The 25,813-nt window shown below is 41.3% G+C and overlaps 8 protein-coding genes across 8 annotated transcripts; 5 read left to right on the forward strand and 3 right to left on the reverse strand. All coding sequences in view use genetic code 12, as the record gives it.

Moving 5' to 3' along the window:
- Positions 1-343: 343 nt before the first annotated feature.
- Positions 344-595, reverse strand: CPAR2_600370 (cytochrome c oxidase subunit VIb; the record flags this gene model as incomplete). Its single annotated transcript, XM_036809878.1, has 1 exon — positions 344-595. The coding sequence occupies one exon, from the start codon at positions 593-595 to the stop codon at positions 344-346; it is 252 nt and encodes an 83-aa protein (XP_036662809.1).
- Positions 596-851: 256 nt separating this feature from the next.
- CPAR2_600380 (uncharacterized protein) lies at positions 852-1,616 on the reverse strand (the record flags this gene model as incomplete). The annotated part of the gene is made up of 1 exon (XM_036809989.1): positions 852-1,616. The coding sequence occupies one exon, from the start codon at positions 1,614-1,616 to the stop codon at positions 852-854; it is 765 nt and encodes a 254-aa protein (XP_036662810.1).
- Positions 1,617-2,084: 468 nt separating this feature from the next.
- CPAR2_600390 (uncharacterized protein) lies at positions 2,085-3,335 on the reverse strand (the record flags this gene model as incomplete). The annotated part of the gene is made up of 1 exon (XM_036810100.1): positions 2,085-3,335. The coding sequence occupies one exon, from the start codon at positions 3,333-3,335 to the stop codon at positions 2,085-2,087; it is 1,251 nt and encodes a 416-aa protein (XP_036662811.1).
- A 1,726-nt stretch (positions 3,336-5,061) lies between these two features.
- Positions 5,062-6,213, forward strand: CPAR2_600400 (pyridoxal-phosphate-dependent aminotransferase family protein; the record flags this gene model as incomplete). The annotated part of the gene is made up of 1 exon (XM_036810212.1): positions 5,062-6,213. One exon carries the CDS (start codon positions 5,062-5,064, stop codon positions 6,211-6,213), a length of 1,152 nt encoding a protein of 383 aa, XP_036662812.1.
- Positions 6,214-6,824: 611 nt separating this feature from the next.
- ATM1 (ATP-binding cassette Fe/S cluster precursor transporter) lies at positions 6,825-8,978 on the forward strand (the record flags this gene model as incomplete). Its single annotated transcript, XM_036810323.1, has 1 exon — positions 6,825-8,978. One exon carries the CDS (start codon positions 6,825-6,827, stop codon positions 8,976-8,978), a length of 2,154 nt encoding a protein of 717 aa, XP_036662813.1.
- Positions 8,979-9,145: 167 nt separating this feature from the next.
- CPAR2_600420 (uncharacterized protein) lies at positions 9,146-9,371 on the forward strand (the record flags this gene model as incomplete). Its single annotated transcript, XM_036810434.1, has 2 exons — positions 9,146-9,176; positions 9,232-9,371. The coding sequence occupies 2 exons, from the start codon at positions 9,146-9,148 to the stop codon at positions 9,369-9,371; spliced, it is 171 nt and encodes a 56-aa protein (XP_036662814.1).
- A 5,182-nt stretch (positions 9,372-14,553) lies between these two features.
- CPAR2_600430 (uncharacterized protein) lies at positions 14,554-18,843 on the forward strand (the record flags this gene model as incomplete). Its single annotated transcript, XM_036810545.1, has 1 exon — positions 14,554-18,843. One exon carries the CDS (start codon positions 14,554-14,556, stop codon positions 18,841-18,843), a length of 4,290 nt encoding a protein of 1,429 aa, XP_036662815.1.
- A 3,259-nt stretch (positions 18,844-22,102) lies between these two features.
- CPAR2_600440 (uncharacterized protein) lies at positions 22,103-25,579 on the forward strand (the record flags this gene model as incomplete). The annotated part of the gene is made up of 1 exon (XM_036810656.1): positions 22,103-25,579. One exon carries the CDS (start codon positions 22,103-22,105, stop codon positions 25,577-25,579), a length of 3,477 nt encoding a protein of 1,158 aa, XP_036662816.1.
- Between the last annotated feature and the right edge of the window lie 234 nt (positions 25,580-25,813).

Genomic DNA, 25,813 nt, shown 5'->3' on the forward strand with positions numbered 1-25,813 from the left:
CTGTCGCTTGACAGTTTTCATATAGTTTCCACCCCACCTTACAACTACGAGGTGAGGGAGGATTACATAATAACCAATCACAATAAATTCGTACATTATCTTTTCTCTTCTTCAAAACATGATAAATAAAACATGGACTTTTCTTTAAAATCAAAAGAGGAATTGGAGTCATCCAAGAAGGAAAGATGTAACTTTCCTTGAAAAAAAGAAAGCACAACCAATCCCTCTTTCATTTCAACAGCATAATTCATTCTTTCGACACAATCTCTCACCACACTCTCGTCCATTCTCTCAAGATGCTCGCTCTTAAGCCCATGCACATCTCTCGTATCTCTCCCCCTGTTTAAGCATCCATATTGACAGGAAACTTACCAGCAGCTCTTTGGTCATCCCATTTCTCAACCCAATCCAATGGACACAAACTAGTAAAAGTTTTGAAAAACAATTGGCAAGGTTCGAAATCCTCACCTTTAACATTGACACATTTGTGATAATCGATATAGGATTGAGCACAATGTTTTGATTGGTTTTGGTTGGGGAACCTTGGATCAAATTGTGGAGTGTCGAATTTAAAAGTAGCTGGATCGATTGGCATTGCTAGTAGGAATTGTTTCTCGTGTGTGTCTGTAATTGTCTCTTTAGTATGTATATTCACACTGAAGTTGGTTCAAGTGATATATGAGTTGTTCAGGTGATGGATAATTTTTTTTTTTTCTTCATCTTCATTCAAAGTGATTGGTTGGTTAGAAGAAGCGAAGCAGAAAAAAAAAAACATACGACACTTGAACGCAATTGGTAGCATGTGCATTTATGTCGCACGATATCACATTACGACACGACATTAGAGCAGGTCAACATTGCACTGTCCAATCACTATCTAAATATGATGATAGATCAATAGTACTTAGCAAAACATACATCACAGGAACATCATATACTTTATCACCTATAATCTCCATTCTAGCTTCGTCTGCCTCCTTTTCAACTTTCGTCTTCTTTTTCTCCACTTTCTTCTTCTTGTTTTCTTCTATTTCCCTTTGGGTAGGTAATATCGGTATACGAATAGCTCCTTGTCCTGCAGGTGTATCACGGTAGTTGGAATACAGATTAGCTTCATGAACAACAGTTTCATTGCCATCTTTATCTGAAACGACATCTGAATAGCTTGGACGACCATACCTATCCTCTTGCCTGGCGCCAGCAACTTTCAAAGCCTTGGTGAAATCAACAACTTCAACTTCGGCTTCTGATTCTTTACTACTACTAGACTTGGACTGTTTTTTGTATGGATTTTCTTTAGTTCGTACTCGTAGTAAGCAATTATACTGATGCAATTTCGATCTAGATCCGTTAGCCAATTGGTCCTGGTGTTTTTGTTTCACAATCTCAATTATCGAAATTAGTTTTTGGACATCACGAGTGATACCGTGACATAGTACTGGTGGATGATTGGGCTGTTGTAGTATAATTAAAAGTTTATCAATTTTTGTTTTCATAGTGTCATTTTTGGTGATTTTTACATCTTGTATTTCAACAATTGACGATTTGGATTGGATATCCGAAATCAAAGATGTGGTGAAATTATCCACCGCTTCATTTAAATTATGCGTAGACATGCTCGATTGTTAGGTCGGTGGTGGCGTCTTGTAGGGGGATTTTCCTGTAGCATATGCTTCAAAAACTTCGCGACTGAAACTTTTCACAAATTAAGCGCAGAGATCAATGCGGTTTGCAATCACACTCTTCAACTGATATTTATAATGTATATGAATTAGTATATATATATATATACTTGTATTACTCAGACTTTACTACATCAATTACCAACCACCTAGACCCACTCGATATCTGCCACCACCAACAATTATCATCATCATCAAGTAATGCAAAATAAACAATATATTTGTGTACAAAAATGAATTAGAACCCACACCTCCAAATAAGCAATCACCAAGTTTTCTTCTCCATTAGCTGCTTTATCCGAATCAACAGAGACGCCAAGCTCATAACTGAAGGAGCATTCATGTTCAATCATCATTTTTAGCTGACTTCTCTGTTGGCAACAAAATCCTCTTGCCTCATCTTTATTTTGGCTTTAGATGCAAAACACTCCTAAAACTAGATCTCGAACTGATATTGGCACTACTCAGATTGATAATAATTGAAGTTGAATCCAAGTTTCCAAACCGATTCGTGGTGCCCAAATCCAAATCACCACAAAATTGCGCCAATGTTAAAATCGAAGTTTGCACCTCGTGTAAATTGGAATGCCGTCCATTTGAACCGACATCCCCTCCTCCTCCTCCACCACCACCGCGCCTAGAACTATGGCTTCCCAAATGTCTAAATTTTCGGAAATTCTTTCTGTATGGTGACCGTGTCAAGGATGATGTTGTTGAAGGGGTCATTGTCAAACCTGGCTGAGGGGGATATGGGAATATTGGGAAAGCGGTAACACCAGCAGAATGGGCTCCAACATCAGAGGACGGTTCTTTTGTGTTTGCTGTATTGGATGATGTCATCATCATTGTTGCATTTGATGAAGATACATACCCACCATTGGTATTAGCACTGACACCATGGGAATTTATTTGTGATGATAAGGATGTTGGCATTTGTGGTGGTATTTGTGGTGGCATTTGTGATGGCGGTTGATTGCAAGACATGGGCGGCGGTGCCGGTATTGCTGCAAAACTCCGAATTGAATTTTGAGCATAGAGTTGTTGCGTCAACATATTAGTATACCCACTTCCCCCTATATGTCCAGTAATTTGTCTCACTGGGGTTGCGTATCCGTTTGGATGCAAAATGAATATATTGCCTTGTTGATCAGTTAGTCGGATATAGTTGCCATAATGATAAGGCATTGGTGGTGCATGTCCATGCCCATGGCTCATTGACAGCATATTTGACGATGACGACACTGTCAAATCAACACTGGAAGCTTTACCATCACCACCATGTTGTTGTTGTTGTCGTTTCTGCTGCTGTTGTTGCAGCCCCTTAGCCATACTTGTTAACGCTTCTGGTCCAAAGGTCAAACTTTCACGACCTTTAATCAATTCTTTAACTTCGGAATCCACACTCTCTGAATCATCACTAGTTGAAGTTGACGTTGCTGGTGTATTGGTAGTTGGTGTGGAATTTGTTGAATGGGTTGAATGGTGTGAATTGGTAGAGTTTGTTGACTCTGAAGAGTTTGTTGTCAAATTGGCCGTTGAATCTGATGAATTTGTAGTCAAGTTGGCTGAAGAACCGGTTGAATTTGTTGATGCGATGATGATGGTGGTGGTGGTGGACTCCCTTGAATTGGTGGGCAAATTGGGTGACATCATAATTGTTGATTCACTAGTTGTCGTTGTGATTACATCTGACATTTGTTCAAAGAAACTCCTGTCGATAATTGCTAATGTCTATTTGATTCTATTTTCGGCAACGCTTTTATCTCAAGTCAATTCCTCAATCGTGTCTAATAAATTGTTAACCAAACGTGGGTTATCGATTGGCTTCTCTTCTCAAGCTTTGATCGTCCACCTGGAATTGAAAATCGACAACTTCAAAGAAGAGTTAGCAAATCCTATTTGATGGGGATAAAAGAAAAATTTTTGAACCAGTTGTTCACAAAGTAAAGTGTTGGAGAAAGAGATTTCAAATGTTTACACCTTGTATTGAGAAGAAGAGTTGGGAATGGGGGGTGTGGAAAGGAGAGAGATCACAGCTAATGATACCTAATTTGTTTTTTCTATTTTCAAATCAAAGTTGTTGTTGTTGTTGTTCCAAGTGTGTATTAAATCTTGGCTCTGATACAAGAGGGAGTTTTTTTCATCCATGGGGGTGTTAAGGTAAATAAAGGGACAAAGTTGGAGGTAAATCTTGACACAAGTTGGATTGAAGCTAAATTAAGGAAAATGCAATGGGTGTTGGTGGAATAACAAAAAAAAGAGGAAACTACAACGGTGGAAAAGAGCGTCGATGCGATCTGTCACCCTCCTCCCATTCCCCCTATTCAGTGAACATGGTGGTTAATCCGCCAGTCAGCAGAATGAACAATGGATGCTCGTGTGTGTGAAAATAAGTTATTTAACTCCGCACTTGTTTTTGTTTGCTTGTTTTTTTTTTGTTATGTTGTAAGTAAAGGTATGGGATTTTACAATGAGGTCAGGGTTTTTGGAGTGGTGGCGGGAATGTCACCGACTTACACCATCAAAGTACATATCACACTCGTTGGTTAAGCATAGGAGCAGTTGTGTGGTTTCTGCAACTTAAGACCACATACAGGTTTTTGCTTCTTGTGTATTTTGTAAGTACCCTTTCCTTACTTTCTTCTCCTCTCTATTTGCCAAATAAAAGTATCTTCTTTGCAACTGCAAAGACACACCCTTACCCTATTTGTGTCAGTTGCATATATGGTAGCGTGGTTTTTTAAAGAAGGTGCAAATGTACGTCATAATTTCTTTTTCGTGTCACGACGCACTACCCTTTCTCACTATGAGAAACTATCCCCATATATATTTTCACGTTCGACATCAAGTAAGGGAAGAGAAGAATAGGTTTTGAGTGGGCGTTTGTGTGAAGTTGGTAGTTTGTAATTATGTCAATTGACTTGAATTATTGTTAGAATGTACAAAATACTTTTCATTACTCGGAATATCCCATAAAGGATGGAAGATTCCGTCTCATTACTCTTTTTCCTCGGTTATCTCCATATTAGAAAAACAAACCGAGTCAACTTTTTGTGTAACATTCCTGACTCTGTTGCTCATTGTGTCTCGTTCGCCCCGGTCTCGCTTTCTTTGTTAGTCACCCCACTCATTCTTCTCACTCAATCGCTCCCCCCCAATCAGACAAGTTTAACGCTGAATTCTGTTTTGTTTTTTTTTTTCGAAAATGCTTTTATTCATCCACAAACGCTTTCATTGCTTGATTGTTCTTTTGCTCTTTATATCATTGTATATGTTAACCACTTGGTTCAGAACACCAAAAACAACAGCTAGAACCAAATCAATCACTCAATTACTCAATTACCGTCGTCCATTATCATCATCCACCACAGTGTTTAAAATGCCAGCTCCATTCCAATACAAACAACCAGAACACAGATTGACTTTAATTCCAGGTCCAATTGAATTTAGTGATGATGTTCTTGCATCAATGGCTATTCCATCTCAGGCTCATACATCACCAGATTTTATTTACACTTTCCAATACGTGCTTCAAAACTTGCGCAAATTGTTTAAATCTACTGATGCAAATACTCAAGGTTATGTGTTGAGTGGATCAGGAACCTTGGGATGGGATGTAGCTGCTACAAACATTATTGAACCTGGTGAAAAAGTGCTTGTGTTGTCAACTGGGTTCTTTTCTGACTCATTTGCTGAATGTTTGAAAGTTTATGGTGCTGATGTCGATGTAATTACTGCTGAAATTGGTGATGTTGTTCCATTGGACAAGATTAAGGATCAATTGCAAAAGGAGAAATATGCAGCAATCACCATTACTCATGTCGATACCTCCACCTCAGTAGTTTCTGACGTTGAAGCTATAAGTAAAGTTGTTAAAGAAGTCTCACCAGAAACTTTAATCATTGTTGATGGGGTTTGCTCTGTTGGTGTTGAGGACATTGAATTCGATAAATGGGGATTAGACTTTGTCTTGACTGCTTCACAAAAGGCTATTGGTGTGCCAGCTGGTTTATCAATTTTTTACGCTAGTGAACGTGCCTTGTCTAAAGCATTAAACAAGGAAAAGGATACAACATTCTTTGCCAGTTTGAAAAGATGGACACCAATCATGAAGGCTTACGAAAGTGGATCAGGTGCTTATTTCGCTACACCAGCAGTGCAAACAATTACTGCGTTGAAGACATCATTGGAAGAAATCTTTGCCGAAGGATTGGACAAGAGATTAGCCACTCAAGCTAAAAAATCGGATGAGTTTAAAGCTAAAGTTAAAGAATTAGATTTAACCATCTTGCCCAAGAATGATAAAGTTGCCGCTCATGGATTAACTGCAGTTTATTTCCCCGAAGGTGTTAATGGACCTGACTTATTGAAGAAATTGGGTGAAAAGGGGTACACTGTTGCTGGTGGTATTCATAAGAAGTTGGTGGGCAAGTATTTCCGTGTTGGTCATATGGGTTACTCGGTTTATGCTGGTCATATTGATAGTTTTGAAAAGGCTTTGGAAGAAAGTTTGAAAGAATTGAAACAATAAGTGGTGAAATAGCCGTGGTATTATTATATGCTATATAGAGAAGGACAATTATTTATGTAATGACGTTACAGAATAAAAAAAAAAAAAAATATTGTGTAGGGTAGAACATTTTAGGTTTGTTGAGATTATAGATTCTCTAAATCGCGGGGCCGAGTCCGAACGGAGTTTACCCCAATTAGGTACTCAACTTGAGTTATTTTTGTAGCAAACATAACTCGTAGAATACTTATGGCTTGGCTTCATTCATTTACGTTCTTGAATGAGGGAAGTATTCGCTCTTTTTGTGATGGGTCGAAGCATGCTTATGAAGGATATTAAGCTCGTTGACTTGCACAATACCTACACCAATGCCTCAGAATTAGCATTCTGGTGGAGAAAGTTTACTCACCCGCACCTAGCCAGAGTGATATACACCGCGTGAGTGATTTTAGCTGTGTAGTCGATAACTCCATTCAAAATAATTCAAATTGCGCGCCACATCTTTTTACTCAGATCTTGTCCCATTGATTATTTCTCAGTTTGTTTTTTTTTTTTTTCAGAATTCCCATAACCACTATTTTATTATCAGATATCAAACCACTGGTTCTTTCCTTACATGTTATTAGACAGCTATGCTTCTCCTAAGATGTTCAATAAAGCAAGCATGGCCATTGTTTTCAAAACTGAATACACTGCTAGCAAGAAGGTCCGCATCTCCATTGGCCAATACACTTCGACTTGGTTACAGGCCAACACCGATACGGACATTCACCAAAACCGCTCAATTACTTCATGGACCAAGTGATGCAAACCGTACTCCAGCGAAAATCAATATCCCCAAGGAAGCAGCAGCAACCACAGCACAATCACAGAAGGCTAAATCCGACTCGTCTTCATATTCCCTTTTTGGCAGAAAAGTCTCTACATCGGAATTATTCATGATGCGATCATTATTCAAAACCATATGGCCTAAAGACAATCCCAGATTCAAAATCAGAGTCCTCATTGCCGTGTCGCTATTAATTGGATCCAAATTGCTCAATGTTGAAGTTCCATTTTTGTTCAAGCAAATCATTGATCAAATGAATGTCAATTGGACTCAAGAAGTTGGCGTATTATCCACTGTGATTGGATCATTAATCCTCGCTTATGGAGGTGCTAGATTTGGTGCTGTTTTGTTTGGAGAATTGAGAAACGCCATATTTGCAAGTGTGGCTCAAACTGCCATTAAACGAGTCGCGTCAAACACTTTTAATCGGTTATTGAATATGGATTTACAATTCCATTTGTCGCAACAAACTGGTGGGCTAACACGTGCTATTGATCGAGGAACCAAAGGTATCAGTTATGTGCTTACGGCTATGGTGTTTCACATTATACCAATCACATTCGAAATCAGTATTGTTTGTGGGATCTTGAGTTACAATTATGGTTTGCCGTTTGCAGCAATGACATTTTGTACAATGTTGGCCTACTCCATCTTCACAATTAAAACAACGGCATGGAGGACCAAATTCAGAAGACAGGCCAATAATGCTGATAATCAAGCTGCCAGTGTGGCATTGGATTCATTGATCAATTATGAAAGTGTCAAGATCTTTAACAATGAAGCATTCCAACTGTCGAAATATAATAATGCATTGACAAAGTACCAAAATGCCCTGGTTAAAGTTGCCACGAGTTTGGCGTACTTGAATGCAGGTCAGAATTTCATCTTCACCCTGGCTCTTACGGCAATGATGTATATGGGATGTCAGGGAGTTGTGTCCGGTGGATTAACCGTGGGTGACTTAGTCTTGATTAATCAATTGGTTTTCCAATTAAGTGTCCCACTAAACTTTTTGGGCAGTGTTTATCGAGAATTGAAACAGAGTTTACTCGATATGGAAAACTTGTTCCAATTACAAAGTGTCCCCATCAAAATCACAGACGTTGAAGGTGCTCCACAATTACAATTGAATGCATCTACCCCCGGTGAGATCAAATTTGAAAATGTCACATTTGGATATCATCCAGACCGGCCAATTTTGAAAAATGTATCATTTACAATCCCCGCGGGACAAAAAGTAGCTGTGGTGGGGCCCTCGGGAAGTGGTAAATCGACGATATTACGATTGGTATTTAGATTCTACGATGTTGATCTGGGTCGCATCTTGATCGATGGACAGGATATCACCAAAGTGTCACTCGAATCATTACGTAAAAAAATCGGAGTTGTCCCACAAGAAACGCCACTTTTCAACGATACAATTATTGAAAATATCCGATATGGTGATTTAAACTCCACTGACGAACAAATTCATCAAGTTGTTTCACTCGTCCAACTTGACAATTTAATTAAAGATTTACCCGATGGTGAAAACACCATTGTTGGAGAACGAGGCATGATGATTTCCGGTGGAGAAAAGCAAAGATTGGCCATTGCTCGACTCTTGCTTAAAAATGCCCCAATTACATTTTTTGATGAAGCAACATCAGCATTGGATACCCATACCGAACAAGCATTGCTTAAGACAATCAGAACCATTTTCAAACGTGATAATAGAACAAATGTATCTATTGCTCATAGGTTGAGAACGATTGCCGATGCCGACAAGATCATCGTATTGAATAAAGGTCATATACAAGAACAAGGTTCGCATGCACAATTATTGAGTGATCCTGAATCCTTGTATGCTCAATTGTGGAATATCCAAGAGAATCTAGATGTAGAGGAGCAATTAAGATTAGAGGAGGAAGAGAGATTAAGAAAGGAAGAACAACAGTTGGGACAACGGGATAAGTAGAAATGTATGATTTTTAGACCATGTATAGCTTGAATATAGAATGAACCCTCCATTACGGAGATTTCAAGTGCGGCTCTTGGCGGGAAAACGCCACAATATCGCATCATATTTCTCTCCCACTTTTTTTTTCACGAAGCATCCTTCACATATATCAGAGCATAATTCAAATGTGTAGACCAGCAGAGTGCCAAATTTGCCGTATGTATAACACAAGACTATTCCGCATCGTCTAGTACTAACAACTCAACATCAGTGAAAGCTACCTGGGTAGGATGTGGATTACACATTCCTCGTGCAATGGACAATGTCCCTAAAGACCAGTGGTGTAGTTGTGAATCAGCTAGTGGGGTAGAGTTGAATGGGTATCCCCCCAAATACGGTGATGCGAAATGACTAGGTGATCCAAGTTTGGATCCACAGTTGCACGGTGGTGGTGGTGGTGTGTTTGGTGTATCTGCTTGGAATTGGATCTTTCTTGCCGTGGTTGTGTACTTGTTGATTAAAAGATTCAAGAGATGAATAAGGAGGAGAATGTATGAAGTTTTTATTCAAGAATGGAGTGTCTTGAGCGTGTGTTGTTTTTGATATATATGTCTTTGATTACCAAATACTTACAAGGAAAATGCTCTAACTTCTGGTAAAACTTAAAGTGATATTTTACAAAAAGTGATTGGTCTCTACGGTAAGACGATCGTATGTGTACAATCACGGGTAGCTTACACAAACCAAAATTGGAAGTTATCCTTTGGTAATCATCCATGCCTCATTTTGTTGAATTTTTGCAACAAATTCAACAAAATTGATAGTCCCATTTCGCAACCGATCTACTATCCGTGAAAGCAAAAAGTAAAAAAAAATTGTTACGGGTATAAACACTGTGGAATTGTATAATATACATCTCGGTGATCCTTCTCTCATGTTTAGTTCATTTCGCAAAAATCTGGTTGATGAGTTAAAGTAGGACAAGTAGAAAATGTGTGTCGTGGTTTTACGCGACACTAGATACGACGTTGACTTCTCACATTTAATGGCACATTTTGTTTGGACACTACCTAATAAAGAGAATAACGATACTGAGTATAAATAATATGGATACATGAAACACCATACTAATGGTATATCGGAGTACATTACCGAGTATAAATAAGGTTATCACGGGTATCAATACTGCCTTCAGAGTATTGTTAAAGAGGAGTAAAAGAGGAGTGCTAATGGGGTTAAGGTGGAATTTATATCCTAATTTTCGAGGTATAAATACGAGTCTATAGAATGTGTAACAGTTTAGAGGGTGAATGAGGCATAAATATACGACTTTTACCACTATAACTACAGCTATCAAATAACATTCTTGAGATGAAATCAAGATGCGTTATGCAATTGCCGATATACCTCTAGCTGTTTGGTTTTTATTAACGAAGAGCTCATGAATAATTACTCCATAATGGCGGTGCATTATTTGATATTCGTTCAATATGAGAATTCTATACACACTTTAATGGTGCATGTCCCCATTAGAAAGCGCCCATGGTCACCTCATTTACTATTCTACAAATCGTTGAAATTAGATCGCTAGTATCAGCTCATACTTGTAGAAAGCCCCGTTCTCTTTCGTAAAAAAAAGTAGCCCGGATTTTAAGTTCTACATCTCATAAAATGGCACCACTCGATGCAATATATCTAGCAGCGGTCGGTTAGATTGAACATCTTCGTCTCGTCTATGGAGACAGAAACTGACTACATACACCCGCCCAAGGTATAAGTTCTAGAGCTTGACTATATCTAAAACTAAAATCTTTCTGTCTTAATTGTAGGTTCTACAATTTACAATTTTGTGTTTGGTCGCATAAACCATACAATTGCGTAAGAAGTCCGAAAATTCATGGAAATCCCATTTGAGTTCATATATTTCTATAAAAGAGTGTGAGAACAGGAGTCTCATTTGCCTATATTTTAAATGGGTCAGCTTGTGGGTCCTTTTTTGAAACTGAAAATGCAGTGAATGCAGCGCCTCTTTTGCGATCTTTTTAAGGTCACCATTTTGCCACAATTAATATAACGTACATTGCATAGTGCTCTCGATAGCAAAAAGACAGATGTAAATGTGCACCAGACTCAATCTTGATAAAGCCACTTTCCTTTGTTTTCGAATTGGTAGACGTTCGGTGTTTTCTTCTTACTTTCGTTCGCAAAACATTATAAGTCAGTTGCACCTCGTGCGGTAAAGGCAACGCTTCTATCGTTAACAACACTCACTACATTCGAGAAACCAATCGAAACCGAGTTTACTTCAACATGGACAACGACTTACTCAGAAGGACCCATTGAAATTGAGACAGGACTTGTATCACAATCTGGTACTTCATTCACCACTTTAACGACTTTTGTACCACCCGTTATCTCATATTCATTCACAAGGTGGTAAAATTCCAGTTACCCCCCCTCGTTGAGTGTCGCTATTGCTTTTGATAGTGGTTTGAATCATCAGTCCACTGGTCGTGTATCCACGTCCACATTGGTTGACTCTACCTCGACCGTGGATATTGTTCAGCTCACCACAACCCTCGAGTCCACCTTTTCTAGGGGCCAAATTGTGAGTGTTGGTTTTACTTTGGTCACTTCAGAACAAGACTTGGAAGAACAACTTGCTGGTTGGCACACTGATGACGAAAGTAATCACATTAGTTCGAGTTCGGGAATAAACGGAGTATCCTCCACGATTTCGCTTGGAGTTGAAGTTGTTACTACTACCACTGTGAGTGGGTCGTTCATCCAATCTGCTGAGGATAGTACTGGTACGAATCCTTTGCATATGTCTGGAATATCTATATCTGGGGCGGAGTTTGCGAGTGATGAAAATCTTGAAACTCCTATCAGCTCTTTTGCTAATACGGAGAGTTCGGCGGATATCCCCACATAGCTTCCCGGAGACTCTACAAGCTATTTTGCTGGTATTGATAGAGATGTGAGTTCTGTTGCATCTTTGTCTCCTTCAGCTTTAATCGGGTCCCTATTACTATCTAAAATTACGCCTACGCGGAGTTCAAGTTCCCCAACAAAATATGGTGGTTACCCAAGCTCGATATTGGAAGATGTCTTTGAATCGATAACCACTATCGGAGGCTCTACAACCGAGTCACAATCGAGCTCGTCTCCTGGGGCAGCAGCTACCTCCTATGAGGGTACTGGTGACAAAGATCCCCTCGCTCACGGGTTTATTTATGCTGCTTATGATGTTGTTTATCCTTTGAGATGGGATTTTTTATTAACTGCCCTTTTATGGATCGAAAGATTCTGGATATGTTCAATTATTTATCCCAATTTCATTTGTTATGAAAAGTTTTGATGCTTGTTTCGGTTTATTTAGTTTTGTTCTTGACAGGTTGATTTTTTCTTCGCAATTGTGTCTTTTTTTGCGACCTATTTTATTGCTTTTTGTTGATTTCGGTTCTGTACGACTAGTCATCTATTATGCTGTGATGATTTGAAGTGCGCTTTTTTGTTAATGTTTGCTATGAGTTCTGTTTGTTATGAGATTTTTGGTCCAATTTGTGATAATTTTAATATATGTTTCTACAAGTTAAGCACAACTGAAAGAAAGTGTAAACGACAAAATCGCGCTCCAATTAGATCGATAACTTGCACATGATCAACAAATGTCTAAACTTGAAGTTTCTTTGAGATTCTCTCAAGACTCAGTATCGATCTCGGTAAAACGTGTATAACTTAAAAGGCAATGACCAGGGGACTTCACAATTCAGCTTCCGTAAATCTTGACAGTAAAGTCTACACTACTCAGCAAGTGATGGGATGGAAGTCTCTGTTTACACCAGAAGTGTAAAAGGTTGTTAAATTAAGCATGACCGTTAACTAAATGGGGTAATGCAGTTACCAATTTGAGTCCACTTGTACAAAAACTCACGGGTCACCAACCAAAACAGCACGAAAAGGGTCTCCAAGGTCGTGGGAAAGGGGTGCTTTATTCGAACATTTCAATCCAAAACAATAACATGGCGCCCTAGTGCATTAGTAGTATTCTGATTTGGATAGACCCTATGATCAAACAGAAACGTGAAAACTACACAAAACTGACACACTGGTGGTAATTGACGTGGCTCAGGCACTCTTTCTAGGTGTCGTTGCTTGTTTCAAGAGGGACCATTTTGGCTCAGGGTTGTCACATCATTTTAAAATATTACGCGTATATCAAAAAAGGTCCAAAGCAGATGAATGGCATTGTAAAAATTACGTATTTCTTGTTCGTAGTAACAACCACACGTATAGGGTGTCGAGCACATATCAATATGTCATGAACTGAGAACCTTTACCTTTTTGGTTGCATTGAGAGGCGGTATGTTTTTCCAAGATTCTCAAGTAACAAGATTTTTAGTCTAGGAATGCTTGAATTTTAAAATTCACTGCAATTAAAGTAAGAGAAGGGTTGTGTACATCAAAAAATTACTTTTAAAATCATAAAGGTTGATAATCAGAAGTCAAAGTACTATACTTTTGCTTAAAATTAGACGAATTTCACGAGATAAAAATAGCTACATGCCTTTCCGCATTAATGCAAGAATGAAAAACTACCTTGCAATACAGAATCCTAACTATAATCTAGATCCAATCAGTTTGAGGTGCGCATTTGCATTGCGTAGCCAAGGGATTAATGACAAGTATACACCAAAATAGAACGCACGCGATAGCTTCAATACTCCAATCGAAAATGAATGGCGTGTTTTTATTCAACAAAGTCTTAGGGTACAGACAACATGCGACTCCACAATATTGGTTGTGTGAAATGAGAATTATCACAGAGCTGCTAATATTCGTAAGTAAAGCATTCATCGAAGGGACGCTGTTTGAATTCGGAAGGGGAAAACACGCCGGTTTTGTCTACCCCTTTCTTTGATTGATCGAGCTCGTATGTTTACAAATTCGTCACGCATATGTGTTTGGGTTAACTTATTTTTGGTGTTGAAGGGTAGAAGCAAGTATCAGGAGGTTTTTAAATGTAATTGGCGACGAAGCGCATATCTAGGGTCTGTGGTGGCAGAGGCGTTATCGAATAATCGCGTTCCAATAGTTGAATTCAAAGCGACTTAAATAATAACTATTGGAACCGTGTCACACAGGCGAGCAGGAACTCAATCAGCTGCTTCCTTCGAGTAACTGTCGTTGGGTCTAAAAAGAGCCAGTTTTCGAACACAGAAGACGAATGTATTGGAAAGGCAATCTCCTATCAAAGTGCATTTTCAAATTTCATCGGTTTGGACGCCACTAGCACAGGGTTTCCATGCATGCACATTTTAAACCATTTTTTTAATGCAAAACTTAAATGTTCAGACTGCCTTTTCCCTACTCAACGGTACTTACGATTGATAGATGTTGTCACTGTAACTTTTGCACTCAAAACAACAACTACCAAATTACACAGGGAAATTTGTATAAATAGCATGAAGAGAATCACATTATACCCTTATTCAGAGAGTTTAGAACCACAAGTGAAAGTTATTAAAACCCTTTTAACTGGCTATTATTTCAACTGTTTTTGCTCAAATAACTCATCGGTGTTTTGCTAATGCAGTCATTATTCAGAGCTCAGTTAGTATTGTGGCTATTTATAGCCACAGCGTGGGCTAGGAATTTTCAAGGAGGTAAGACAATTGACTGGGGTACCCAAAATGTTGGTTATGGAGATGTGCATATATTTCCAGGAGCAATTTGGTCCATCATCAACAACGCTGCATCAGATTTCCACGGAAACATTCAGGTTGATGAAAATGGTGGCCTCTACGTATCAGCGGTTTCACCTAGTATTACTTTGTCTGCTACCTTGTACGATTCAATCTATGGTTTTGTCAACAATGGTGTTGTCTCATTCAATGCTATCAAAGGTGCTTCAGGCTACATTTTCAAAATCATGGGTAACAAGTTTGAAAACAACGGTGATTTGTTTTTTGCTGCTTCGGGTCAAGGTTCCATGGAAAGTTGGATCAAGGCACCTGATTTCCACAATAATGGATTAATGCACTTTTATCAACTGATGAAGAGTGACAGCTATACCTACTTGGGTTATGACGGAAAGACAATGGTTAACAATGGTCAAATCTGTTTCACCAACCAAAATTGGAAACAACTCACTGGTATGTTGGGATCAGGTTGTGTCACTGCTCAAGGTAAATCGTCATTCTACTTTATGAATACCAATTTGCAAATATCTGAAGGCGAAATTTTCTATTTGTCTAATGGTGAAACGTCCATTATGGCTGTGGGCTCAATTAACAACCCGCAAACATTCCACGTCAGGGGCTTTGGTACTGACAAGAATGGCGTCGCCAACAAACTTGGATTAACAGCAACTTTATCAACCCCTACACCAGGAAAGAATCCATGGGCTTACAATGCCAGAGATGGTATTTTGACATTGTATGTTGGGTTGTATACCCAAAACTTTGAAATTGGTACAGGCTATGACTTTACAAAGTTCCAAATCGTCAGTGATACAAGTAGGGGATTACCAGGAATATACAATGGTGCAGTACAATACAATGGTCCACCACCAAATCCAGGCATGCCATCAGAGTGTAAACCATGCAAGTCCGTACCAGGAATTCCAGGTGTCGATCCCGACGAAAGGGCTGAAACCCTGCTCTTGTCTACAAATCAAGAAACAGAGACTTCATCAACCCCGACCTCGACGCAGCCTTCTGTAGAGACCTTGGACAACACATCAACGTCCCCTGAGTACTATCTGACCACAACGGTTACAGACATTTTCACCACGACGGAAACAACTGTACTTACAACCACTTGGCTCGTAACCAAATCAGATGGGTCGGTTGAAACTGAAACCGGCGTTGTGACACAATCGGGAGACTCGTCAAGCACAATCACCACATTTGAAACACCATCGGACACCTTGTCGTACGACTCTACTACAACGGTGACAGACACGTTCACCACGACAGAGACAACGGTATTTACCACGACTTGGATTGTTACAAAGTCCGACGGGTCTGTTGAGACTGAAACTGGTATTATTACTCAATCAGGAAGTTCGTCAAGCACGATCACAACATTTGAACCATCTGAAACAGGAGCTTCATCAAGTGCTACAGATACTGGATTGTTGCCTAATTCCAGTGAGACTGGCGCTGGATCGGTTTCTCCACCTGAATCGTCTGATACCTTGTCGTACGACTCTACTACAACGGTGACAGACACGTTCACCACGACAGAGACAACGGTGTTTACCACGACTTGGATTGTTACAAAAACAGATGGTTCGGTTGAGACTGAAACTGGTATTATTACTCAATCAGGAAGTTCGTCAAGCACGATCACCACATTTGAACCATCTGAAACAGAAATTTCATCTACTGTTACTGGATTCAGCAGCGAGACCGGTTTGGGTTCTGGAAGTGCAACAAGTACTGAGCCTTTGACTAACTCTGATGAAACTAAGATTAGTTCGGGTAGTACTTCAGAAGTCTCAAGTAATGCTGCATCTGAGTCATCGGGAGAACCAACTGGAGAGCCAACCGGAGAACCAAGCGGTAGTGGATCTGAATCTACCGGAGAGCCAACCGGAGAACCAACCGGAGAACCAAGCGGTAGTGGATCTGAATCTACCGGAGAACCAACTGGAGAACCAAGTGGTAGTGGATCTGCATCTACCGGAGAACCAACCGGAGAACCAAGTGGTAGTGGATCTGAATCTACCGGAGAACCAACTGGAGAACCAACCGGAGAACCAAGCGGTAGTGGATCTGAATCTACTGGAGAACCAACTGGAGAACCAACTGGAGAACCAACCGGAGAACCAAGCGGTAGTGGATCTGAATCTACTGGAGTACCAACTGGAGAACCAAGCGGTAGTGGATCTGAATCTACTGGAGAACCAACTGGAGAACCAACTGGAGAATCTACTGGAGAACCAACTGGAGAACCAACCGGAGAACCAACCGGAGAACCAACCGGAGAACCAACCGGAGAACCAACCGGCAGTGCATCTGAGTCTACTGGCGGTGCCTCTGGGAGTGGACAACCAACTGGAGAACCAACCGGAGAACCAAGCGGTAGTGGATCTGCATCTACCGGAGAACCAACTGGAGAACCAAGCGGTAGTGGATCTGAATCTACCGGAGAACCAACTGGACAACCAACCGGCAGTGCATCTGAGTCTACTGGTGGTGCCTCTGAACCAACTGGAGAACCAACTGGAGAGCCAACTGGACAACCAACTGGACAACCAACAGGACAACCTACTGGACAACCTACTGGACAACCAACAGGACAACCAACTGGACAACCAACTGGACAACCAACAGGACAACCAACTGGACAACCAACTGGACAACCAACTGGACAACCAACAGGACAACCAACTGGAGAACCAACTGGACAACCAACAGGACAACCAACAGGACAACCAACAGGACAACCAACAGGACAACCAACAGGACAACCAACAGGACAACCAACTGGACAACCAACTGGACAACCAACTGGACAACCAACTGGACAACCAACTGGACAACCAACTGGACAACCAACAGGACAACCTACTGGACAACCTACTGGACAACCTACTGGACAACCTACTGGACAACCAACTGGAAGTAAAGGATTGTCTTCGAGTGGCAATGAATCAACCTCATCTGGTGTTGAAAGTGCAACTACTGGAAGTGATTCTGGATTAGGATCGACGACGGAGTCGCCCGGTAGCCACGAATCTGGCTCTGGTAACACAGGAGCTGGAGATAATGGATCTGGTAACACAGGAGCTGGAGACAATGGATCTGGTAACACAGGAGCTGGTAACACAGGAGCTGGAGACAATGGAGCTGGCTCTGGTAACACAGGTGCTGGAGACAATGGCGCTGGCTCTGGTAACACAGGAGCTGGAGGCAACGGATCTGGTAACACAGGAGCTGGAGACAATGGATCTGGCTCTGGTAATACAGGAGCTGGAGACAATGGATCTGGATCTGGTAACACAGGTGCTGGAGACAATGGCGCTGGCTCTGGTAACACAGGAGCTGGAGGCAACGGATCTGGTAACACAGGAGCTGGAGACAATGGAGCTGGCTCTGGTAACACAGGAGCTGGAGACAATGGATCTGGTAACACAGGAGCTGGTAACACAGGAGCTGGAGACAATGGAGCTGGCTCTGGTAACACAGGTGCTGGAGACAATGGCGCTGGCTCTGGTAACACAGGAGCTGGAGGCAACGGATCTGGTAACACAGGAGCTGGAGACAATGGATCTGGCTCTGGTAATACAGGAGCTGGAGACAATGGATCTGGATCTGGTAACACAGGTGCTGGAGACAATGGATCTGGTAACACAGGAGCTGGTAACACAGGAGCTGGAGACAATGGAGCTGGCTCTGGTAACACAGGAGCTGGAGACAATGGCGCTGGAGATAATGGAGCTGGTAACACAGGAGCTGGAGACAATGGAACTGGCTCTGGTAACACAGGAGCTGGAGACAACGGTGCTGGAGGCAACGGATCTGGTAACACAGGAGCTGGTAACACTGGCGCTGGCTCTGGTAACACTGGTGCTGGAGGCAACGGATCTGGTAACACAGGAGCTGGTAACACTGGCGCTGGTAACACTGGTGCTGGAGGCAACGGATCTGGTAACACAGGAGCTGGTAACACTGGCGCTGGAGACAATGGAGCTGGTTCCAATGGCTCTGCCTCCAATGGTGGTCCATCTGCTCATGAGTCGTTGCTGGCATCACAGCCTAAAGAATCAAGTCCTTCCAATGTTACTACATATGAAGGTTCCGGTGCTGTTACTAAAGTCTCGTCGGTTACTAGTATCATTGTGTGCCTAGTTATGTTGATCGCGTTTTAGGATATGACAGATGTTAACGTCATTTTTCAGCGACCTTTTTCTATGACTTTGAAATAACTCGTTCCAAACACTGTGTTATTTGAAAGTTTATCTTTTCGAGTTCTTGTTATTTATTAACCTTTCGGTTTCACTGGTCGATTTTTAACTTCACCATGTTCATGGTGTTTTGCGACCTATTTTCGGCTATAAATGCTATGCTTTTTCGGTTGAAAGATCAATTCTGTTCATCAAGTTCGGTCATACTTTTTACAACTGTTTTGTTTTGTTAACCTTCAATGTTTTTAGAGGTGATTTCGGTTATATATTTTTAATGATGTTTCGCATGTATCAATTTTAATATTTTACTAAAGATACTGTAGTATAATTTATGGAAGGGTATTGTTTGAAAATCAACGACTAACCCAAGTTTGTTAGGCAACAACATTAAGATATTTACGGTACAAGGAGTTGCCCGCTTCATATATGAGAGAATTGAAAGATTTTTTTCCCACAACCAAATCAGACTACTTCATTGGCCGAGTTACGGGCAAATATTGATTTCAAATCATGCATCTGATCCTGAAAATATCGAACTTGTACTATCTCATCGAATGCAAGTTTATGTGAATTGTTGATCTTGTATTTCGATATTGTTGTTACTTCAGATTATATAATCGAACAATTTTCACACAAAATTTCAAAGCGTGGTGATCATTCTTGGAAAATAAATTCTTTGCGACTGCAAATCAATCTTAAAGCAAGTCGCTACTCACAAAGGGCTATTTCTATTCAGTTGCGCATGTTGGAAGAGGGGGCATTATTATCAACTCGACATCATTTGACAAATTGGCACCAAGTTTACGTCGGCTCAATATCATTGATAACTCCAATATACAAGTTAATGCCCACAGCTTTTAATCTCGATTGCCATGAAGTAATAACCTTCAAACAGCAAAATAAAGCATGGAATGAGGAATATTTCGCGCTATAGCATCCAAGTGTTTTGTCTCAATCTTGAAATGAAATTTTAACCCCTAGTGAAAATTCATATTTCTCCTCTCCACAACAATCTGCTATGGTGCGTGAAATGAGTCTTATCTATTTGTTTCCTCGACCCCTGTCTCTATATTCCGGTGTAAACTGAAGCAGATGGTTTATGCAATATACGTGGCTGAATAAGAAGGAAATTATCGACTATAGTGCACTTTTTGCATTCAGGTCATCCATAAATCCTTTTTCAACTGATATGCACCAGGTGTTCTTTTGAAGGCATTTACCTTATGGAAACACGCTGCCTCAAAACGGATATGCGCTATTCTACGCTATTACTTTCGACAACCTTGAAAGCGGCGAATTCAACCAATAGCCTATTTAAAGCCGAAAGAAGTTGCAAACGAGATAATCTCGCTATATCTGGATCGACAACTAGTAAGGGATCAGCAAAACCCTAAACCTGAAGATTCTTTGAGATATTATTCGAACTCAGGATCGATCTGGGTGTAACGTATATAATCTAAATGGCAATGACTGGATAACCATGTAATAAAGCTTTCACAGCTCCCGACAGTAAAGTATGTACAAATCAGTACTAGCTGGAATGGAAGTCTCCGTTCAAAAATTTTGCAATGTTTTGCTACATCAAGCACAACCACTAACCAAACAAAGTAAGACAGTTACCATTTCGAGTCAACTTGAGGACAATGTTACAAGAGTAGCACGAAAAGGGTATCTGGGGTCATGAAAAAGGGGTTCTTTATGTAAACATTTTAATTTAAAACAACAACACGGCGTTCTTGTGCATTTAAAGTGTTTTGAATTGAATAAACCCTATATTTAGTTGATGCATGAGAAAACACACAAAATTGAGGATTCGCTAGAGAGTAATAATCTTTTGAGATGGCTCAGCACATTTTCAAGAGTTCTTACTTGCTTCAAGAAGGGCGACCTCAACCTGAAAACCCCTCAGACGATTCACAGTACTACACCTATATTTAAGAAAGGTGTAAGGCAGATCGATACCACTCTTCAATTATATATTCTATGTTGATGGATCAACCAGTTGCAGCATATCACTGGACTCACGCCGATAATTTATGGTACAATTGTAATAAACGATTTGGCTATGCCATTAGTCTTACGGATGTGCTTTCATGGCTTTTGGGGCCTCTAGAGTCTGTGCTTTTCTCATTTGTGGAAAAATGGAATGGTATGGTTAATCATAATGAGGTGTATTTACGCATAGACCAAATGGGAACAAACTAAAATACCAGACAAATTGTTCATCCTTTTTTGAGTTGTAATTGACAGCCAAATCATTTACATGACTCTTATTGGCGTTGTTTAGCCAAGAGGATACGTAAGAAATGTAAACATCAATGCAGGACCACCCGAAATTTCTGTCATTGAATTTGAGCGCGTAAAGTTTCGTTAAAATCATTACTGAGTGCTTAATGTGCGATTCTACTAACTCGACTTGTTAACAATTCGGATCTTTATATCACCCAGTTGTTAAAAATCATGACAGAAGCATCATTAAAAAGAAAACTGCCCAAAAAGAGGAAGGAAATAACATAACGCGTTCTTCCTAACAATTTGAATAAATTGACATTGTTCAAAAGTTCTTTTATGCACTTAGCTGTGCCCTAGTTTTGTCTAAGAATTGACGCGACTATCTGGTGAGCTTCAAGTTATTTTTCAACGACGAAGTGCATGCTTCGGGGGCTTGCAGTGACAGACGAGTCACAAAAAATACGTGTTTCAGTAATGAGTTTGGAGTGGCTCTACATTCAAAATAGATCCCGCTAAACAAACGACATCTTCATGTTTGGAACATAGGACAGCAACAAGTTTTTTGTTTCCAATACTTGTATAGAGATCTTACGGGCGTCATTTCTAATCAAACGAAAATCCGAATTAGAACAATGATCAGCTGTTTATGTGGCACCGTAAATCTTTTGGCTCAATTGTCACTATCACAAGGTTTGCATGCATGCAAATGTTCAGACCCTTTTTGAATGCAAAATTTAAAAGTTTAGACAAGTTCTTTGGTGTCCAGCGCCACTTGCGATTGGAAAACTGTACTACGGTACTACAGTATGTTTTGCTACAGTGTATCAAGCACCTGGTACAATACACAAGAAATTTGTATAAATAACATGAAAATATTTACATCGTGGACCTTATTCAGAGAGTTAAAAATCACAAGTGAAAGTATCAAGACCCTTTCAACAGGCTACTGTTTTAATCATTTGAGGTCAGTATTTTGATTGATAATTTTTCTATGCGGTTACTATCAGGAGCTCAATTAGCTGTGTGGTTATTCGTTGTCACTGCATGGGGTAGAACTTTACATCAGGGAACTGCTGTCAAGTGCGGTTCTCAAAATATTGGTGATGGTGATTCAAAAGCGATGCAATATATTGGTCCATTGTCTAACTTTGATGCGTTTTCTTGTGAAGGATGCAAATTACCATATGGAATGCAACGAGTCCAATACGAAAAGAGAGACACGACTCCAATCTATGACTCGACCACAACAATTACAGACATATTCACAACAACAGAGACTACTGTACTTACAACCACTTGGCTCGTGACCGAATCAGATGGGTCAGTCAAGACCGAAACCGGCGTTGTGACACAATCGGGAGACTCGTCAAGCACAATCACCACATTTGAAATACCATCGGACACCTTGTCGTACGACTCTACTACAACGGTGACAGACACGTTCACCACGACAGAGACAACGGTATTTACCACGACTTGGATTGTTACAAAAACGGATGGTTCGGTTGAGACTGAAACTGGTATTATTACTCAATCAGGAAGTTCGTCAAGCACGATCACCACATTTGAACCATCTGAAACAGGAGCTTCATCAAGTGCTACTGATACTGGATCATCAACCAATTCTGGGGAAAGTGGCACTGGATCGGTTTCTCCACCTGAATCTTCGGACGCCTTGTCATATGGCTCAACTACAACGGTGACAGACACGTTCACCACGACAGAGACAACGGTGTTTACCACGACTTGGATTGTTACAAAAACAGATGGTTCTGTTGAGACTGAAACTGGTATTATTACTCAATCAGGAAGTTCGTCAAGCACGATCACCACGTTTGAACCATCTGAAACAGGAGCTTCATCAAGTGCTACTGATACTGGATCATCAACCAATTCTGGGGAAAGTGGCACTGGATCGGTTTCTCCACCTGAATCTTCGGACGCCTTATCATATGGCTCAACTACAACGGTGACAGACACGTTCACCACGACAGAGACAACGGTGTTTACCACGACTTGGATTGTTACAAAAACAGATGGTTCTGTTGAGACTGAAACTGGTATTATTACTCAATCAGGAAGTTCGTCAAGCACGATCACCACATTTGAACCATCTGAAACAGAAATTTCATCTACTGTTACTGGATTCAGCAGCGAGACCGGTTTGGGTTCTGGAAGTGCAACAAGTACTGAGCCTTTGACTAACTCTGATGAAACTAAGATTAGTTCGGGTAGTACTTCAGAAGTCTCAAGTAATGCTGCATCTGAGTCATCGGGAGAACCAAGTGGAGAACCAACGGGTAATGAATCTACCAGTGCTGCATCCGAGTCATCAGGAGAACCAACCGGAGAGCCAAGTGGAGAACCAAGTGGAGAACCAACTGGTAATGAATCTACTGGTGTTGCATCCGAGTCATCAGGAGAACCAACTGGAGAGCCAAGTGGAGAACCAAGTGGAGAACCAACTGGTAATGAATCTACTGGTGTTGCATCCGAGTCATCAGGAGAACCAACTGGCGGCAACACAGTCCTGACAACTACTGAGACGACTACCACTACAGAGACTACAACAACTACAACAACCACCACATGGACAGTAACCAAGTCAGATGGAAGTGTTGAAACTGAATCTGGTATCGTATCTGAGTCCGGCAGTTCGTTGACCACCATCACTACGTTTGAGCCACCATCCTCTAGTTCTGGACTTGGAACTGAGTCCGGATTGATCACTGACACAAACGACGAAAGCTCTGCTGGATCAACTGGCGGTGCCTCTGAACCAAGTGGACAACCAACAGGAGAACCAACAGGAGAACCAACTGGAGAAACAAGCGGTAGTGGATCTGAATCTACTGGAGAACCAACTGGAGAACCAAGCGGTAGTGGATCTGAATCTATTGGAGAATCTACTGGAGAACCAACTGGAGAACCAACTGGCGGTGCATCTGGATCTAGTGGCGGTGTCTCTGAACCAACTGGTCAACCAACTGGTCAACCAACTGGAGAACCAACTGGCGGCGCATCCGAATCTAGTGGCGGTGCCTCTGAACCAACTGGTCAACCAACTGGCGGTGCATCTGAGTCTACTGGCGGTGCCTCTGAACCAACTGGAGAACCAACTGGAGGCGCATCTGAATCTAGCGGCGGTGTCTCTGAACCAACTGGAGAACCAACTGGAGGTGCATCTGAGTCTACTGGCGGTGTCTCTGAACCAAGTGGACAACCAACTGGAGAACCAACTGGAGGCGCATCTGAGTCTACTGGCGGTGTCTCTGAACCAACTGGTCAACCAACTGGTCAACCAACTGGAGAACCAACTGGCGGCGCATCTGAGCCTACTGGCGGTGCCTCTGAACCAACAGGACAACCTACTGGACAACCAACTGGACAACCAACTGGACAACCAACAGGACAACCAACAGGACAACCAACAGGACAACCAACAGGACAACCAACAGGACAACCAACTGGACAACCAACAGGACAACCAACAGGACAACCAACAGGACAACCAACAGGACAACCAACAGGACAACCAACAGGACAACCAACAGGACAACCAACAGGACAACCAACAGGACAACCAACAGGACAACCAACAGGACAACCAACAGGACAACCAACAGGACAACCAACAGGACAACCAACAGGACAACCAACTGGACAACCAACTGGACAACCAACTGGACAACCAACAGGACAACCAACAGGACAACCAACTGGACAACCAACTGGACAACCAACTGGACAACCAACTGGACAACCAACTGGACAACCAACTGGACAACCAACTGGAAGTAAAGGATTGTCTTCGAGTGGCAATGAATCAACCTCATCTGGTGTTGAAAGTGCAACTACTGGAAGTGATTCTGGATTAGGATCGACGACGGAGTCGCCCGGTAGCCACGAATCTGGCTCTGGTAACACAGGTGCTGGGGGCAACGGATCTGGTAACACAGGTGCTGGGGGCAACGGATCTGGTAACACAGGTGGTGGGGGCAACGGATCTGGTAACACAGGTGCTGGGGGCAACGGATCTGGTAACACAGGTGCTGGGGGCAACGGATCTGGTAACACAGGAGCTGGAGACAATGGATCTGGTAACACAGGAGCTGGTAACACAGGAGCTGGAGACAATGGAACTGGCTCTGGTAACACAGGAGCTGGAGACAACGGTGCTGGAGGCAACGGATCTGGTAACACAGGAGCTGGAGACAATGGCGCTGGCTCTGGTAACACTGGTGCTGGAGGCAACGGATCTGGTAACACTGGTGCTGGAGACAATGGAGCTGGTTCCAATGGCTCTGCCTCCAATGGTGGTCCATCTGCTCATGAGTCGTTGCTGGCATCACAGCCTAAAGAATCAAGTCCTTCCAATGTTACTACATATGAAGGTTCCGGTGCTGTTACTAAAGTCTCGTCGGTTACTAGTATCATTGTGTGCCTAGTTATGTTGATCGCGTTTTAGGATATGACAGATGTTAACGTCATTTTTCAGCGACCTTTTTCTATGACTTTGAAATAACTCGTTCCAAACACTGTGTTATTTGAAAGTTTATCTTTTCGAGTTCTTGTTATTTATTAACCTTTCGGTTTCACTGGTCGATTTTTAACTTCACCATGTTCATGGTGTTTTGCGACCTATTTTCGGCTATAAATGCTATGCTTTTTCGGTTTTAGAGGAGCTATCTTGTTTTATTAA

Source organism: Candida parapsilosis, contig 005504 (genome assembly GCF_000182765.1).
Source record: "Candida parapsilosis strain CDC317 annotated contig 005504".
Lineage (NCBI taxonomy): Eukaryota > Fungi > Ascomycota > Pichiomycetes > Serinales > Debaryomycetaceae > Lodderomyces > Lodderomyces parapsilosis.